Raw genomic sequence first — 18,104 nt, 5'->3', positions numbered from 1 at the left:
CACACCAATGGATGACTTGGGTGGATAGAGACTTTGACTTCTAGTGACTTCTATGTGAATATGTCCTTGTTTCTTTAAAGAAAGACTGTGAGGTATATAAATCTTGGTTGACAAGAGATAGACAAACCAATCAGATTGTCATTACCTCCTGAGATTTGAGGGCTTCAGTCAGAGTCACTCTTCTTTTTCTTATGGACTCTCCCAGGAGGCCAGAGGACCCCTGCAGGATGGCCCCACTGCAGACACAAGTGGACGGGCCAGTACCATCACCAGCTCGGCTGAGAGAACTCCAGGTAGCCTCACTTCCTTGTTTGGCTGGGTGGCGCGTCACTCTCTCGGCCTCTGTGACAAGGCCAAGGGGATGAGCCAGCACCTCCAAAAGAACATTTCTTCATTTGGGCATCAAGTGGCCCAAAACCCTTTGGACTCCTTTTTCATGTGCCAGCTACTTGCATTTGGAGTCCCCTTTCTGTATGGCCTGTCAGAGGTGCTGGTACAAATCGGAGGGGAGTTTCACTGGCAGGCTGTGAGCTACTAAGTGTGCCATGTGGTAAGCAGTATCATCTAAGTGTGGGTAATGTTATTCGGAGTCTCAGTATGGACACTGTAGCCCATCCTACATCCCTCAGACAGATCAGGGTACAGACCCTCTGTAGGTAAACTGGAGTCTAGAAGAAGCTGCTGTGGTCAGCGACCCAGGTGAGAAGCCAAAGTTGCCAGACCTCCTTGTAGTTTTCATTCAGGACTCCTTTGACAGAGCGTCGAGTTGTGTAATTCAGCCCATGGCTGAATTTGTGTTCACCAGAACTTGAAATTTTTACATCTCATTTCCTAGTTAGGCATCTGGATAAGCTATCACTGTTCTCCTATTTGACCTATAACCATTACAGGACATAAACTACCCTAAGAACTTTGGGGCTTTTGAGTTTGCAGTGAGGGTGAAAACCTGTCTGTCACACTTTCATTACTACTTCCTATGTCAGGACCTGAACAGCACCATTCTACCTCTAAAAACATTCTTGTTCTGGTCATCACACTGGGAGGACTCAGGGCACCCAGCCTGTGGAGTAGAATTATTTTGTTTTTTCCTTAAAATTGCCCCTCTAAGCCCCTTGTAAAACTAGCCTGTGAGATATATCCACAGTTCTGCAAACTGCTGGGAAGTCCTGAGGCCCCAAATTGTGAACTTCCTCCCATTCACAGCAACCATTAACAAACTCATGAAAATTAAAAGGTTATTGGCCAATGCCAGAAATCATGGAGAAGGAATAGATAGTAGAATTTTCATGATGAAAAAAGTTATTCTTTTGGCCTTTCGATAAAAGGTACCCAGAGTTGCTTTTTTCCCATGCTAAGAAACTATTATGAGCCTTGGGGTGCTCATTCTGGGCAAGGGGGACATGCCCAGAGACTGGACACAAAGCCTTGGGGGCAGTTTTGAACTTAAAACAAGGCACACTCCTGCAAAACCAGCTCACTCGGCTCCTGCATGTATCTTCATCATATTCAGAAGAGTATGTTAAGTGCCCTACAGGTAGGACCAACATTTGAAAGCCATGTTTAAGCCAGAAAGGATTTTTAAGCCTTGTACAATCATCAGACCCTTTGTGATCTTTCTCATGAAATATAACAGCACTGTGCAATTGATATGTTCTGAGCATGGGAGGTATTGCTGGCAGAGAAGAGTGATAGGGATCCAGATAACTTTGGCTCTTCACTAGGATGTGCATTTAATCAGGTGGCAGCTCAACCTCATTAGTCTAGATCTTACTCCAGCAAAGATGGATTTTCAAAGGAACCCAACTACTCAGTAAAGCAACCCAAATTAAATCCCCCCCCCTTGGGTAAGGCATACAAACATTTCTTATAAAGAATGATAAGGTTTAGGTCATTCCTGAACAGGTTGGGTTTGCCTGCTTTTCCATCTAGTTCTGGTTCCCTTTCTGACTAATTGAAGGCATAACAGATTTCAGATTTTTAGAAATTCTAAAGAAGTAAGGGTTCCACAGAGGAGAGAATGTTCTACAAAACAGGGAGAGAAGATAAGAGTTGGCAGTGCAGTTAAAGAATCAAAACAATCAAGAAAGAATCAGAGCCTGAGAACATCTCAGGCCCCATGGTTCTTGATTCTGAGGTAGATCATGGGAGATACCTATTATAGCATAGGTGAAAGATGTTGTATCTGGAAGGTACCCCAGCCTGAACCCCTAAGGTGAGGAAGTCAGGCACTGTCACCTCCCCCACCATTTAAAGTATTCTCTAGGCAAAAAGAAGGACAGAGAGCTTAGGGCTAATGGGTTTCCTTGATATCTGCCTGTGGAGACTCAGGCTTTTGGAAGTTAGACCTCTGAGTCCCGAATATGCTCCAAAGCATAGTTGCTTTCCTTGTGAGCTAACTTGTGCTAGTCTCTGTAGAAAAGAATTATGGCTGGTATTTGTAGTTGCCATGAAATAGATTTTTTGTCTCTTCTTTTATATATATTTCTTTCTTTAAATCCCAAACCAAAGCTTTGATTATTTAATAAGAATTTCTTTCAGAAAAGCTCAGGTGTTTCAGCATTCCAGAATGTGTATCATAGAGAACCTAGAACCTGAGTACACCTCCTCCACTGAACTCTAGACCAGAAAAGGCTGTGAGTGAATGAGCCTGATTCTGTTGTGTTACTGAGCCATCCTCCCTAGAACCACATGCCCCCGAAACTTACAAATGGAAAAACTAGACTAACAGTCAGCTAGTTAGTATTTGACCCTGCCACGCTTTTGCTTTGTGCCTCCTCTCTATTGTGGCATTTCTGTCTTCTCGCTTGTGTTCTTTCCCCTTGTGCCAAAATAACTGCTGTTGCCAAAAAACAAACAAACAAAAAAAACCAGAATAAAACAAAATGCAATATAACCCACCAGTTAAAAGAATGCACTACAGGGGTGGTTTTTAAGTGCTGTCTTTCTCTGGTACACTAATATGTAACTGCTAGTATAATTTAGTGTGTTGGGGACATCGTTTACAGTATTTTTGTTTGTCATGTGTTTTAATATAGAAATTCTAGTTCTGTTTTCAAACCTATAAATGCTACTTTTCCAAGCTTCTTAGACTTACTGCTACAGATAGTGGACCTGGCACAGATTTTCTTACTCTGGCCTCATAGTACCTGCCCCGTCTTTAGAAAAATTTGGACAACAGCAGGCAAAGAAAGAAAAACCTCTAAGGATTGCTTTCCCCTAGGACGTGAGACCCTCAGTTGCAGTTGTTTGGGAATCTTTTTATCTAGAGGAATTCCCTTTTTACCTTCTATCATGAATAACCAAAAATGAAGCTAGGATTGTGTAGTAACAAAGGAAGAAAAGAAATGAACTTTTCTCCCAGAATTAATCATCTGAGAACATATGCAGTGCAGACAGCAGAGAACAGGTGCGAGAAGCATGCCAGTTGTCTGTCGATTTGTGAAGATTTTTTTAATAAAAGAAGTTGCAAGGTTACAATTGGCAGTCTCCTGCTCCCTGTCCCCAGACACCTCTCGTGTGGTAACCTTTGGGTTCCATAGTTTAGATCCAGATGGGCCATTAAGAATTGCAGGCATTGCCCACACCAGCCAGAATAGCCAAGCAGTACAAGGAATTCATTCAGTTCTGGGTTTCCTGCCTGGCAGAGGGAAGTTAGGAAATCTTCATACTGTTTACCAAGTCCTCTTCCCTTAGGCATTTTTGGAAAACCAAGTAGAAAGAATTCTGTAATCTAGCCTTCTTCCTTAATCCTATCCCAAGAGTCATAGTTGAGTTGATAGTAATTTATGAATGATATATATACACACACACACATACATACATACACACATACATATCTACATACATATATATATACATATATGTAAGGTTCCATTTCATATATGTGGATAAATATTTATTTATATATTGTGCCCTAAATAATAATAGTGATAATGAAGCTATTCCTAAAGCTTTTCGTTCCTTGGTTCTGGAAAGGGAGCTTTTACACTGGGAACGTTGCCTCTGGTTAGGATTTTGAGGAACCACAGCAGACCAAAAACAGCATACCATATGGAAGTGGAGATTTGGGAAACTGGGTACCTCAAAAAATGAGCAGCATTACACACACACACCCATCTCATATAATTGTTTCAGGAGCAACAAAGAACCAAATGCCCCACCTTCCCTCTGTTTTACTTTCCCTCTGTTTTAACTAGGTTAGTTATTTCCACTTTCTACTGCCTTTTGGAGTTTGCTGTGTGTCTGGCTGCTTCCTGCAAAACAGTGGAACATTCTTAGGTACTCCTAAAAGAGGCCCCCAGGTCCTTGCAGGGCTGGCCAATGAGTTAAGGGGTTTACTTCCCCTCCCCCATTCACTTGGGGTAGAGACAGCAAGCAGAATTCCCTTGGCAGTGGTACAAAGAAGCCAGAGCAAGGGAGAGTTAGCTGTGCCAAGGAACATGTCACCTGTCCACTCTGACTTTCCCTAAACCCTTTATTTTTGCCCTTGTTTTTAATCTGTGCTGTTGTGAGTTTTTGGTGTGTTTCTTTGTGAGTTTTTAATTTAATTGTGTAACTTTGCTTTTGCCGTTACTGTGAAATCAAGGTGTTGTGCTTTTAAGTTTTTTTTAAAAAAACAAATGTTACGTTCTTATTTAAGAGAATAAATTCCAAACAATCTTCGGGTTTCTGAGTTTTTCTTTTCCTTCCCTTTTTCCTGATTGGAGGGTGGGGATGGGTGATGTTCAGGCAGGTCTCCAGAATGAGCTCAAAAGCTACTGTGCAAAGGACTCTGGCTTCTGTCTGGGTCAGTGAGAGTGCAGGGGGCCTGTGTTGTCTAACATATGAACCACTAACCAAAGGGCTGTCTCTGCTCAGGAGGCTGACATGGTACAAGATGTTTTGCTTTGCAGCAAATATGAGTAAACAAGTACAAGAAAAGTGTCACCTGGGCCCACATGTCCCCTATTCAGCCAGCCAGCATGAGGAACCCGTGGGCCAAGCAAATGGAGGGCTAGAACTCCCACACAAAGCCTGTATCCACCATGGCATTCCTCCTCTGTTTCTAACTGTAGCAGGCCCCTGAGGGGAACCAGGACCAGTTAGATATCTCCCTCCACCTTGAGGCTCTCACTAGGGGTATCCTCAAGTGTAGCGACTATGCTGCTAGTGATGCTGAAAGTTCCTGCTATTTCCTGCCAACTGTCATCTCTCACACACTATCTGCTCAGACCTGATTGCTGTTAGAATATCCAGTTCTGTTTGGTTCCTCTTAAGCCTGGAAAGAGAAGAAACAGACTGTCCCCTTCTGCTGACCTTAGCAGTCAAGGCTGCTTCGTCACATTGGCATGCCAATCACATGGGCACAGGCCCAGCTGCAGTGCCAAATTGGACCAAAAAAGGGCACCTTAGTGGATGAAGCCTTTAGCACCAAACCTGTTCCTGCTGGGCCCTGGGAAGTTTGAGTGTTTTGGTATTTAAAAGGCCTTACTGTCTTCTCTCCACCCTGGAGCAGCCCTGCAGGAACCTTGAGGAGCATCAGGTTTCCCCACAGAGTAGAACAGCCATGTTCTTGGCCTTCCTAGGTATTCTAGATAACCATGCTTCCTACCAGCAAGGGCCTACCACAATACTGTCATTGGCTTCATTCTAATCCTAAGAGCATTTGGTCAGAATTTATCCTAGCATTGCTTAAATGGCCTCTCTTGGCTGCTTATTTCTGTAACCATCCCAAATGCTTAGTCTTGCTCTCCTTTCTCTGAAATAGTGCCATGGTATCTGCAAAAGGGAGAGGAAGAATTGGGATGTGGGGGATGCAATAAACAACAATTAACAAATCGACCAAGAGGCAATGATACGGCTGGGACTGTAGCTCAGTGGTAGAGCACTTACCTAGCACGTGTGAGGCACTGGGTTTGATCCTGGGCACCACATAAAAATAAATAAATAAAGCTATTGTATCTACAACTAAAAAAAAAAACTTTTTAAAAAAAGAGGCAGTGATAAGGATGAATGTGGAAGTGTCTATGATTCTATGATTTCCAAATTTTAAACCTTTTCTCCTATCCCCTTCCCATCTCCCAGTCATAAGGGGAGGGCCACCCACCATCATTAGGATGATGTACTGAAGGATGTAACATCTGATGCAATTCTGTGCCAAGCATTGCGAAGAATGTGGAAAAATTCCCTGTGGAACTGTTTTTTTCTGAAACTTCTTGAAATTCATTCTCTATTTTCTCATAAGTTCCCTGGCAGTTTCCCTAATTAAGACATTCCCTAAGTGGAACACTGTGATGCAGACACAAAAGGAGAACAGGCCATGAAAATGGGCCACTCTATTTTCACACTGATATATAGGGCAAGATGATGCTATGTAGGACCCAAGTCCCACAAGTGTCCCTCCTGAGGTACAAATGGAAGAGAAAGATCCAGATGGGGGCTGTCTTAGCCATAACAGGCAGGCAAAGATTTCAAGAAGAATCCTCCTTTCACAAAGCTCTAAAACCTCATTGAGCCTCCAAAACCTGGCCTCATCTTGCAACTCCTATGCAGCCAAACATCCAGCAAGTGCCAACAAGTAGATCAGTCATAATGAGTGAGCAGGAGGGAGGGCTGCTGGCACTCTCACCTGAGTGAGATCATGGGACTGCTGTGTGCCTTCTTCACCACCCATGGCATTCAATGTGTGTGTTGACTGCCAGTGCCTCTTTCTTCACAATGGCTCCTTGTTTATTTATTGCTTTCATTCTGGAGGGAGTAGGCTTGTGCTGAAATCACCTTCCCTATGCCTGGGAAGAGAAAGGGGCCTCCAGGCATATGGGACTCCTATTCAATTACTTCCAGGTTTTATCAGCCACGTGAACACTGTCTCCCTTTTACTTCCTGTGAGCCAACTTCCACATGGCTCTATTCACACAGTTTATAAACATTTTCTGGATGTGTTTTAGGTTCTTCAATGGGTCTCCAAGGACAATAGGCAAAAGGTTGAGTCACTACCAATATTTAAACCCTAAGTCAGGCTGACTACAATAGCCTTGCTGTTGGTGGCCTTTTCCTCCAAACATTGAGATGTATGCATGGGTATACACAGAATGTTACCCAAATATGAAGAAGTTTCACATGCCTCACAGAGACCCCTGATTGATATTAAAGGGACAGTTTTTGAAAACTCCTCAGCAGAAAGGGAAGAAAAGCCCCAGCTTTGCCTTGCTACAGACTCTTTTGGGGCCTTCTTAAAGTGGAATAGGAATTTTTCTTGGCCTCTTATGTTTTCTTTATCTCTCTATTTTTTTTCCTGTACTTTTTCAGCTCATTATGATTGTACGTTAATCACATGAAACTGTCCCAAGCATAACTATTAAGCAACTAATTTCCTTATTCTTATAAAATACCAGAATTATTCCTACTTTACCATTACTATTTCATAGGAATTGAAGCCTGATTTCTTTTAGGTCCTTACTAGAATTGTTGATCTTTAGTAATTATTTATAATAAGTCACCTCTATCACTAGAGGAACTCAGACCCTCATAACCAGTGCTTCTCTGAGGTTCTGATACCAGCTATCATCTTCTAGGTTTGGATTATCCCTGCATCTTGTGTCCTGGTACTACTATTCTATCAGGATTCTCTTAGACATAACAGGCAGACAGAGATTTCAAGTAGAATCCTCCTGAGTTCCAGTCCCTTTTCACAAAGATCTAAAACCTCATTGAGCCTTCAAAACCTGCCCTCACCTTGCAACTCCTGTGTAGCCAAACATTCAGCAAATGCCAACAAGTAGATCAGTCATAATGAGTGAGCAGGAGGGAGTTATTTTGGTAACAAGTCCTACTTAATATAAAAGTAATGACTGATGACCAGGTCAGGACCTAAGGGCACCAGAAGAACCCACGGCTTTAGTAGGTCTTGGTTTTCTCCAGTAAACTCTTGGTAAAAGCAGGGCTATTTTACTGGCAAAGGCCTAAGTGTGTTTTCATTCAGTTCTCATGTTCTTTTAAGAGTAAGAAAGCCAGGAAAACTGTGGAAGTGAATTCCAGAGAGAGGAATTCTATTGGCATTGGGTCCCTGCTCAGAATTCAAACTTGAAAATAAACATTGTGATTAGAAAGACTCTTAACTGAAACCTTAGAGAAAGGGTTTGTTACTAAACCATCATAGTTTCATGGACTGAGCTCAAACCTTGATAACCAAGGAGTAGCTGGCTCTCATTTTAACAGGATCATAACAACTTCTTTATTCTTATTTCTCTGTTTTCTGGAGCCAAGTCAGAATCTAGGAAGACCAGTTTGGGGAGAGATCAGCTTTTTTTACTCACAATTTTATCAACTGAACACCAGAACTGCAGGTGCTTTTTTTTTTTTTTTTTTTTGTGTGTGTGTGTGTAGATGAACCAATATCTTTATTTTATTTATTTATTTATTTTTTTGTGGTGCTCAGGATTGAACCCAGTGCCTCACACGTGCTAAGCAAGTGCTGTACCACTGAGCCACAATCCCAGTCCTCCTGCAGGTGCTTTTAAAAGCAAATATTCTCTCCTAGAATTTAGTCTGATGTGAATGACTCTAAACCTGATTATATGACTTCTTCTTGTTTGGGTCCACCTTTCTTAAGAAATTGGCACTGGCAGGGACACAGTAATGTTGGGTACAGGAAGGAAGAAAAGAGGCTCCAGGGAAGTTCTGGCTGACATCCTTGAAATCTATGGAAACAGGTAGCACTGGATACCCTGAGTGAAGAATAATTCATGGGTTCCCAGAAGCAAGAGCTAAAGACACTCGTTTTGTTCTATTGTCAAGAATTAACTTTCATTCTCCATTCTTCTGAAAATACCATAGCAAGGAGCTATCTATATTTGCAACTGAGAGAACCAGCCCAGTTTTCTGCTGAAATATTGTCCTCTGTAGAGTAGACTGAACCCAGTAGTGTACATCTGTCATCCCAGCAATTTGGGAACCTGAAGCAGGAGATTACAAGTTTGAGGTCAGCCTGGGCAACTTTAAGGCCCTGTCTAAAAAACGTTTTTGTCTTTTTTTTTTTTAATGTAAAAATCCAGCATGGTGACACATGCCTGTAATCTCAATGACTTGGGAGGCTAAGGCAGGAGGGGAGCACAGTTCAAGACCAGCCTTAGTAACTTAATGAGACCCTATCTTAAAATTTTAATTTCTTAAGAAGGTCTGGGGTTGTAGCTCAGTGGTAAAGCACCTTGGGTTCAATCCCCAATTTAAAAAAATTTTTTAAAGGACTAAAAGTATAATTCAGTGGTAGAGTACCCCTGGTTTCAATCCCCAGTACTTAAAAATTTCAAATAACAATAAAACTTGGAGTATACTGACCTCTATTGTTCCCCACTCCATGTGGTTAATGCTGGTTAGTAGACCATAGTACTTCTTAACATGCTAACTCACAGAAAACATGTAGGAAGACATATAACAATAATGACAGCAACAGCCACAGCAGTAGCATAACTAACATGTAGCACTTTCTGTGTGCCAGGCACTGTCTGGATGCTTTATGTATACTTGTCATTTAACACAACAGCCTGTAAGGGAGATACTCCTTTGGAGATAGGGAAACAGGCACACAAAAGTTCATGATCAAGGCTATGTAACTCATGAATAGAGTCAGAATGAGTCTGTGCGGAAGACATTGCTGTACTCACTATGCCATACAGCTTCCATGCATTCTCTGTCACTTCAATGTGATGGGATTTAGTGAGAGGAAAAGCACTCTGTGTTTGGCTCCACATTAAAGTTTTCTTAAATATGCCTGGATGCCCTGTATAAATCAATAAGTATTCATTTAATTATTCCTGGGAAAAACTGTATCTCCCAATTTCTTAGGCACTGGTCCCCAGGATTGGTAACATAACCTGGAAACACAGGATATGAAAGAGCAAAGGCTGCTGGGGTTGTGGCTCAGTGGTAGAACATGCAGGAGGCACTGGGTTCAATTCCCAGCACTGCATCAAAAAAACTAAATAAAAAAAAATGAATGTATATGTCCATCTACAACTAAAATTATTAAAGAAAGAGCAAAGGCTTTCATCATGGATATGTAGAAGAGAAATCATGAAATTGAAAAGAATAATAACCATGTGAATTACTTATAAATAATAAGAAATTGACTCTCTTTTTTTCTACATTAACCCTCCTTGGTCAAATCAAATAAAATCAAGCCTAAAAATCTACCCTACCAACAATCTGAAAGATGGAGGTATATTGATTATTTTCTGGGCCCCAATATAACTGCTTCTAAGTTATAAATCTGTTGGCTTTAACTCCTTTATTCTCCATCATCTCATTTTACTACACTTTTGTGAGAGTGTGTGTGTGTGGTACTAGGGATCAAACCCAGGGCCTGGTGCATGCTAGTCAAGTGCTCTACCCCCAGCCCACTTTTATTAAAAGGCTCCACTGGTGGTTGAGCTGACACATCCATTCTCTTACCTTTACCACTTCCACTCTCCGTCCTCATAAGAAATTATGTCTGCACCAACTCTGTGTGGAGTTTGGGCATAGGGAAAGAGAAAGGCGACTTTATATTTCTTTTGTACTGACAGTTGGAATCCAATCACCTATGGCAGAAGAAAAATATGGCAATTCTGATATGTATGGGGGTGGGGGTTTGAACCTAGGCCTATGCATGCTAAGCACACACTCTAATACTGAACTATATCCTCAGCCCCTAGAAATTCTTCTTCATTCAGTTTTAGTCATTTTAGTCTTTGTTCACACTTAAAATGATTGATTTTTAAGTCTTGGGGCTAGATGTATATTATCATTCCAGATGAAAAGCTTTGGTTTTACCTTTTCGGGTGAAATTTGGTCGGGCACAGAATACTTTGAGGAAGTCTTCAGAGCATGTGCAGAAGTCTTGCCTTCACCTTGGAAAGGCATGCCGTTCAGCTGGGCTTGTTGATACATGACTGTAATCCCAGTGACTCAGGAGGCCAAATCAGGAAGTTGACAAGTTCAAGACCAGCCTCAACAACTTACAAGCCCTTGTCTAAAAATAAAAAGGACTAGGATTATAGCTCAGCAATAAACACCCCTGGGTTCAATCCCTAGTACAAAAAAAAAAAGAAAAGAAAAGAAAGACAAGCATGCCATCACAGCATCACTGGGTAGCCCTCAGAGTTCATAGTTCATTTTTTGAAAATGGGAGAGTTGAGAATACTAAAAGGAAGGTGTGTTTTTCCCATGCATGTTCACAAGTGCAGTTTTCTTCCTGGGTGTAGTAAGAGTACCTGCTATAATGTTGTGGAGCTGTCCCTATCTGTTACTAAGCTTCTAGCAATAGTCTTTCAGTCAGTAGAAAAAAAAAATGAAAGTAGAACACTTGCCTAACTTAATGGCACACACCTGGAATCTCAACTACTTGGGAGGCTGAGGCAAGACAAACAAGTTTAAAGCCAGCCTGGGCAGCCTAGTGAGACCCTGTTTCAAAATAAAATAAAGTGCTAGGATGGAGCTCAGTGTTAGAGCACTTGCTTAGCATAAGCAAGGCACTGGGATTAATTCCTAGAAGTCAAAAAAAAAAAAAGAGGGGAGAGAAGAAGAAGAATTGGTCACATTCAAGGAAGGAAGGAAGGAAAACAATTGATTAGATTCATTGTTTGGTCTTCATTAATTCCTACTTGGGCCTCTGACACACAAAAAAACCTGGACAGAGTGGTAGAGGCATGTGTAGGTTGCCTTGTGTGACATTGCAAGGTTTGAAGAGTCACCTTTTGTAACTGGGTTGTGTCATAGGTGGTGAGAAGTCCAAATATGTCACACATCTACTAATATACATGTGCTCAATGAGTGGCACTGGAACTAGTCAAACCCTCAACATCTCAACATCTCTGGGTTTCCTCTCTGGACAACATGCCAAGCTATTGGCTCAGCCTGGCAGTCCTTGATAACTTGCCCTTCCATTGGTCAGGATATCTCATGTTGACAACAAAGATGAGGATTCACAAGTTCACTGGTCTCTGTTCTTAATGTACCCTAGTCTAATCAAGTTAAAATCAGAGAATTTGATGAGTTGGTTGGCCTGTTTTCTAGAAGATTAGAAATAATTTGATAACACTTTCTACTCCAGAGTTTCTCAAGCTCAACACTGTTGACATTTTGAGCTGGATAGGTCTTTGTTACAGAGGACTGTCCTGAACATTATGGGATATTGGTAGTATTCCTGGCATCAGGTCAGTAACATCCCCCTCCCTAAGTAATAATTAAAATGTGTCCAGAAGTTGCCAAATGACCTCTGAGGGAAAAATCACCCAGTTGAGAACCACCAATCTAAACAAAAGTCAAAAAAAGAAAAGACGTGACATTGACATGCAGTTCGCTTCAATTATTAGTAGGGAATCAGGAAAGAGAGAGAGAGAATAATAAAAGCAGATTAAAAAATGATGTTGCAGTCTTATTGTGAGCATATACTTTCCACTGCACACATGCCTACTCACAGGTAGGTGCCCCTATAAAAATATTGTGCATGCTATAGGACACATATAAACAAAACACTTTAGAAGGCAGGGTTTAAAAATAGGAATAGAATTCCCAGTGTTATCTTCCTGTACCCCAGTAGATTGTTCCTGCACTTCTAAGATATGCTCAGTCCTTCAGTAGTATCCACAGCCTCAGAGAATTGAGCTGGATCCAAATGAAAGAAGCATAGATCTTGAGAACAGAAAATATTAATTTGAGCTTCATTTCTGCTGCCTATTATCCTTGCCATCTTCAATCATAACCTTTTGAGCCTCAGTTTCCCTACTTATAAAGCTATAAAATGAGGAAGAATTGTCACTCTCCCTCTTTACTTGGTAAGGTTGTTGTAAAGAGCAAGTTAAACTAAAATTTATGCAAATTGTTTATTTAGAAGCATGACAGGAATATCAAATAGATTATTATTGATAAATATTCTGGAAAATGGTGAAATACTTGGGTTGAGAGAGTGAATTAGGCTTGTTTCTACTGCCTGGCTGATGGTCTCCCTCACAGGTCTGTGCATTCTGTGGCGATTAGGCAGTATGGCCCAGGGGGCTTTATTCCTAACCAACAAAAATTTGGGGAGACAGATCAGTTAAGGAAGGTTGGACTCTCTCTAGTTTACAGCAGAGTTGGCCAAGGGGAGTTGATCCATGTTACATGTCAGCTCTTTTGAAGCATTGGTAAATCACGCAAGTGCTTGGGAAAGGATCCTCTCAAGCCCATCAGCCTGTGTTCTTAGTTGTCTTCTTGTTCAGAACCTCTCTGTCTCTAAAGACTAACAAATAGTTCTCTTGGTCCATCAGCCTGTGTTCTTAGTTATCTTCTTGTTCAGAACCTCTCTGTCTCTAAAGACTAAAAGTTCTCTTCCAGGCCAGTCTCTTATAACAGATAAAAACAGAAGTCTGATAGACATGGGTATCAGATGGTAGTTGTGGGCATTACTGGAGATGATTTTTTTTCCTTTCCAAAAATGTATCTAGCCAACCAATGGAATGTTATGTATGAGTTGTTGTTGTTGTTGTTGTTGTTTATCTTTAAAAGGAAAAAGAAAGGCATCAGAGAGCCTTTTATTGGGATATGGATTTGTCCCCATTGATCCCAAGATATTGAAGATCATTTTCATGGATCAAAGACCAGGCCTTCTCTGGGTCTGTTTAGCTGGCCACATGTGGGCTACTGTGGAGCCATGTTTGGACATGATCTGAACTGGTAGTGCCATAAGCCCTTTGCTCTAGGAGATTGGGGGGCCTGGAATTTAAACCCGGTATGTTTAAATGGAGGTATAGCTCCCCGGTGCTGCAAAAAATGAAATAAAGTCAGCATCTTGGAAAAAGCACATCAGCTGGGAACTTGCTCTTAAACTTGTTCATGGTCTTCTGCCCTCCCACCTATCTCCTCCTCTTGTCATTATTGGGTCTAGTCTTCCAGTTTGCAAACTGCTCTCTGAACTTTTCTTTTTGGTGAAGTGAAATAATTACTTTAGGATCTCAGTTTATTTAAGGACCTTAATGCTGAGGGTCTCCTGAGCCATTGGTGTCTTCATTAGAATTTCTCTTCCCTTGGTACTAAGAGATTATTACTATCTTAGTAGACTTGCTCTTTCCATGGGCCTGGTATTTCCTATATGTTTCTGCTGTCATGTACTGCACTGAGCTATCTACTTGAGAGACATGATGGCCTTAAAAGTTCTGTGTTAAGATGAGGAAACTGAAGCCAGAATATGTTCACCTAGTTTTTTAAAATTATAATGAAGTAATTCCCTAGCTTAGACATAGGATTAGAAGTCTTATCCTGATCACTTTTTCAAAACATTTTATTAAATACCTATCCTGATATCCTACTAGGAACCAGGAGCACAAAGTGACTAATTCCCTTTTATAACAGAGCCTCTGGTTTTGAGGTCCATTCAGACCTCTTGGTTTTAGTGTGCCCTGTTGAGCCATCTCTTTTTTCCTGCTGCTTAGGGTTTTAAAGGCTGACCCTACAACTGCTTATTTTGTACATTGTTCATGTTTAACTATATAAAACCTCCTGGTTTGCAAGGCACATCTGTGAGCTAATGAGTTAAAACAGTTCAAACCTCATTGCATCACAGTTACCCTTTTTGAGATCTCACCTCAGCTCCATGAAAGTGGGCAGCCAGGCAGGAAAAGTAAAATCTTAACTATAGTGCAGCATTCCATGGGATTAAAGAAAAAACAAAACCAAAAACCAGTGCTTTAGAAGTACACTTACACCTTAAAAGAAATTCTTCTTTGCCTTGACCAGATACAGTAATGTTTTCCAAAAGGACACCTTAAGGAAATACTGTAATAATAACAAAAAAAAAATAATCTAACAATAAAAAAGAAATGAATTTAAACTGGACATGGTGGTGTACACCTGTAATCCCAGCAGCTCAGGAGGCTGAGGCAGGAGAATTGCAAGTTCAAAGCCAGCCTCAGTAAAATTGAGGTGCTAAGCAATTCATTGAGACCCTGTCTCTAAATAAAATACAAAATAGGGCTGGAGATGTGGCTTAGTGGTTGAGTGTCCCTTGGTTTAATTCCCAATTCAAAAAAAATAGAACTTAAAAGCAGAAGTCTCATGAGATCATGCAGGTTGAGAGCCAAGCACTGCAGACTGCTTGGCCCTCCATCTGCAGCCCAGAGTAGGGGAGGAGCTGTGCCTTCAACATTCTTGAGAAGTAGCATTCCAGACTACAATGTCCCCATTCCCATCTGGGTGGTTTTTCCTGGTACAGTACTGATTTACTCCCTAATGGATTTTCTCCTCCATTTAACTCAGAATTTCACAACTTCTCTGGTAATTAAATATTTCCAAAGCAACTTAGCTTCCCTTGAGTCAATGAGACCTACTTTTCTCAGTGATCCCCACATAAAAAATTACTCCAAATGAAAAATGTTTCATGTGTAGGGGTGAAACAGAGAGCTCCTGAATTTCTTCATACTGAGAATGAAAACTATACCTTTTCCCAGCCAAGTTCCACTGACCTGTTCTCTGGTCATGCATAGCCTAGCTAAACATACACGCCTGACTTTTGTTTCTTTATATTGTAAGAATTTCTACTGGGATCAGCTGAGAAACAGTCTAGCTGTTTCTCCTCTGTTTGATCCAATTGCATAAAATTCATTTTTTCCTTTTTCCCTCAACTGCCTATTTTCTACACAGGCAGTCAGCCAAATCCAGCCACCCAGGATCCAGACAGGTTCCTTGGGCTGGCTGCCAATTAACAGGAGCAGTTAAAAATAACATCTTGGGGGGCTGGGGCTATAGCTCAGTGGCAGAGCACTTGCCTAGCACGTGTGAGGTACTAGGTTCAATCCTTAGCATCACATAAAAATAAACAAATAAAATAATGTCCATCTACAACTACAAATAAAATTCTGTCCAACTACAACTACAAAAAATAAATAAATAACATCCTGGGGTAGGGGTGCATTTCAGTGATAGAGTACTTGCCCAGCATGCCTGAGGCCCTGGGTTCCTTTACCAGCAACAATTTTTTAAAAAGTAATAATTCCATCCTCCCATGGTTGAGTGGAAAGAATACTAACTTAGGGTTTAGTTTTCTTGGCTCTGCCTATTTGAGCCTTTCAACCTGTTACTTAACATCACTCAGAACCCTCAATATTATGTAGTTGGAATATCTCTAATCCAAAATCCAATATCTAAAATGATCGGATATCTGAAGCTTTTTGAGCACCTTTGTGTATAAAATTATAAAAAATATTGCATTAAATTACCTTCAAGTTATGAACAGAAGATATATATAAAGCATAAGTGAACTTTATGTTTATACTTGTGTCTGTCTCATCCCCAAGATATGGCATTATATATATGCAAATTTTCCAAAATAAAAAAAAATCCTAAATCCAAAATACTCTGGTCCCAAAAATCTGTATAAGGGATACTCAACCTGTAATAGTAATAATAGTAATTTATAGGAAAGTTGTGACAATTAAGTGTCCATTATAGGTAGCATACCTATCATGGTGCTTGACACAGGTAGTTGCTCAATAAAGGGTGCTTACTTCTTTGCCCCCTTCACAATAAAAACTTAGTCACATGATCTTGAAAATAGTCTGTGAACAGAGACTCCCTATCAATATGAAGCCTCAGAAGTCTATTGGAGGAAAGATGTGCAAAAACCACCTTGCCATGGCAGTGTCTTGAAAACTTCTGTTCCACATGCAGCTTTAGTACTTGGAAAGTGTTTGGTGCCCTCTTAGAATGAAAAATATATATATATATATGAACCCAGTCTAGCAGAGTCTTCTGAGGCAAATAGCCTGGGGCAAAAGAGAAATGCCGAATTGGTCATGCCAGCTATCCTATAAGAAGCAAAAAGAAAAAGGTTCCCAGGGCCTTTTCTTTCTTTCTTTTTTGTGGTGGTACTGGGGATTGACCCCAGGATGCTTTTCCACTGCGTACACCCCTAGCCCTTTATATTTTTTATTTTTAGACAAGGTCTCACTAAATTGCAGAGCCTGACCTTGAGGTTTTAATCCTCCTCGTGCAGCCTCCCAAATAAATGGGAGGCTTCTTTAAATTTTTTTAAAAGAAGGAATAGGCATGTGCCACTGCACCTGTCTTTGCAGGGCCTTTTAACTATTCCCAGCAAATCTTTCCCTGCTGGGTTGGGTTCTAAGCTGGGAGTGATTACCTCTTGCTAAAAATCATACTAAAGCCCTCCTCCCACAGATACCAGGTAATACTGTCCAGCTTGACTCAAAGTGATGAAGTTCCTAAGGCATAATGACCTGTTCCATTATTTTAGGTTTGTATGTCAAGATGGCCCCTAAGTTGAATAGTGTTTACCCTGCACACTTTTCAGACAGCTAAACGTAGAAATATGGGAACTTTAGCCTAAAGCACAATAGGGGAGTGAACTGATTTCCAAGTTGATTTTTCACTATATTGTGACCAACCCAGCTCAAATCTTACCACATTCCAAAAGGAAACAGAGCCCAGGAGCCAGGTTTGATCCTTAGTAGGAAAATGTCTCTGGACCACATAGTGATCCTGTCCTAGCCTGGCCACACTTCAAATGGTTTCATCCATCAGTCTCAGTATATGAGGAAACACAGGAGAATGTAGAAATGGTATCATTTCCAATTCAGAGAGAAAGCAAAATTGAGGCCTAGACCCCACCTTTGTATCCTTGCGTTGCTTAGTGCTCAGGGTGAGGAAAGCAACCCTAATTGCTCAGGCAATTTTGTGAATGTTTCTGAGGGGAGTGAATCAGGCAATATAAAAGTCTTGTCTGTCACTGGTGTGCCTGAACACCTGGGTACACTGCCTGTCTGGAAAGAGGAATTCAGTTTGTTGAATCAATGGTAGGATGAGTGGATCCCTGCAGCCATCCTACTGACAGTGGATACAGTGAAAATCAATCTAAGACCTTTCCTAAGGCCTTATCAGATTCAGATTTCATTCAAGCTTTCCCAAGCTAAAAAATTGATCTTGTTGAGAAAGAGAGTAAAATAGTCACTAGAAGATAGGAAGGGGAGGGGAAATGAGAGAGAAGTCAGGTAATAGGTACCACAGTACAGTGAGACAGTAAGAATTAGCTTAGGATTCTACAGCACCTTATGGCCACTGTAATCTACAACAATGTATTATATAATATTCTAAATAATTGG

The 18,104-nt window shown here is 41.0% G+C and overlaps 1 protein-coding gene across 26 annotated transcripts in view; it reads left to right on the top strand.

The window, feature by feature from the left end:
• The window catches only part of Mical3 (microtubule associated monooxygenase, calponin and LIM domain containing 3), a 264,490-nt gene that overhangs the window by 186,736 nt on the left and 59,650 nt on the right, over positions 1–18,104 (top strand). For all 26 annotated transcript variants that reach the window (XM_048787731.1, XM_048787745.1, XM_048787747.1 and 23 more), the window contains one exon: positions 206–293. In XM_048787731.1, the coding sequence (XP_048643688.1) occupies positions 206–293 (88 nt within the window). The remainder of the gene's footprint in view (positions 1–205; positions 294–18,104) is intronic.

This window comes from Marmota marmota, unplaced genomic scaffold (assembly GCF_001458135.2).
Source record: "Marmota marmota marmota unplaced genomic scaffold, marMar, whole genome shotgun sequence".
Taxonomy (NCBI): domain Eukaryota; kingdom Metazoa; phylum Chordata; class Mammalia; order Rodentia; family Sciuridae; genus Marmota; species Marmota marmota.
This window is presented reverse-complemented; position numbering and strand designations above follow the sequence as displayed.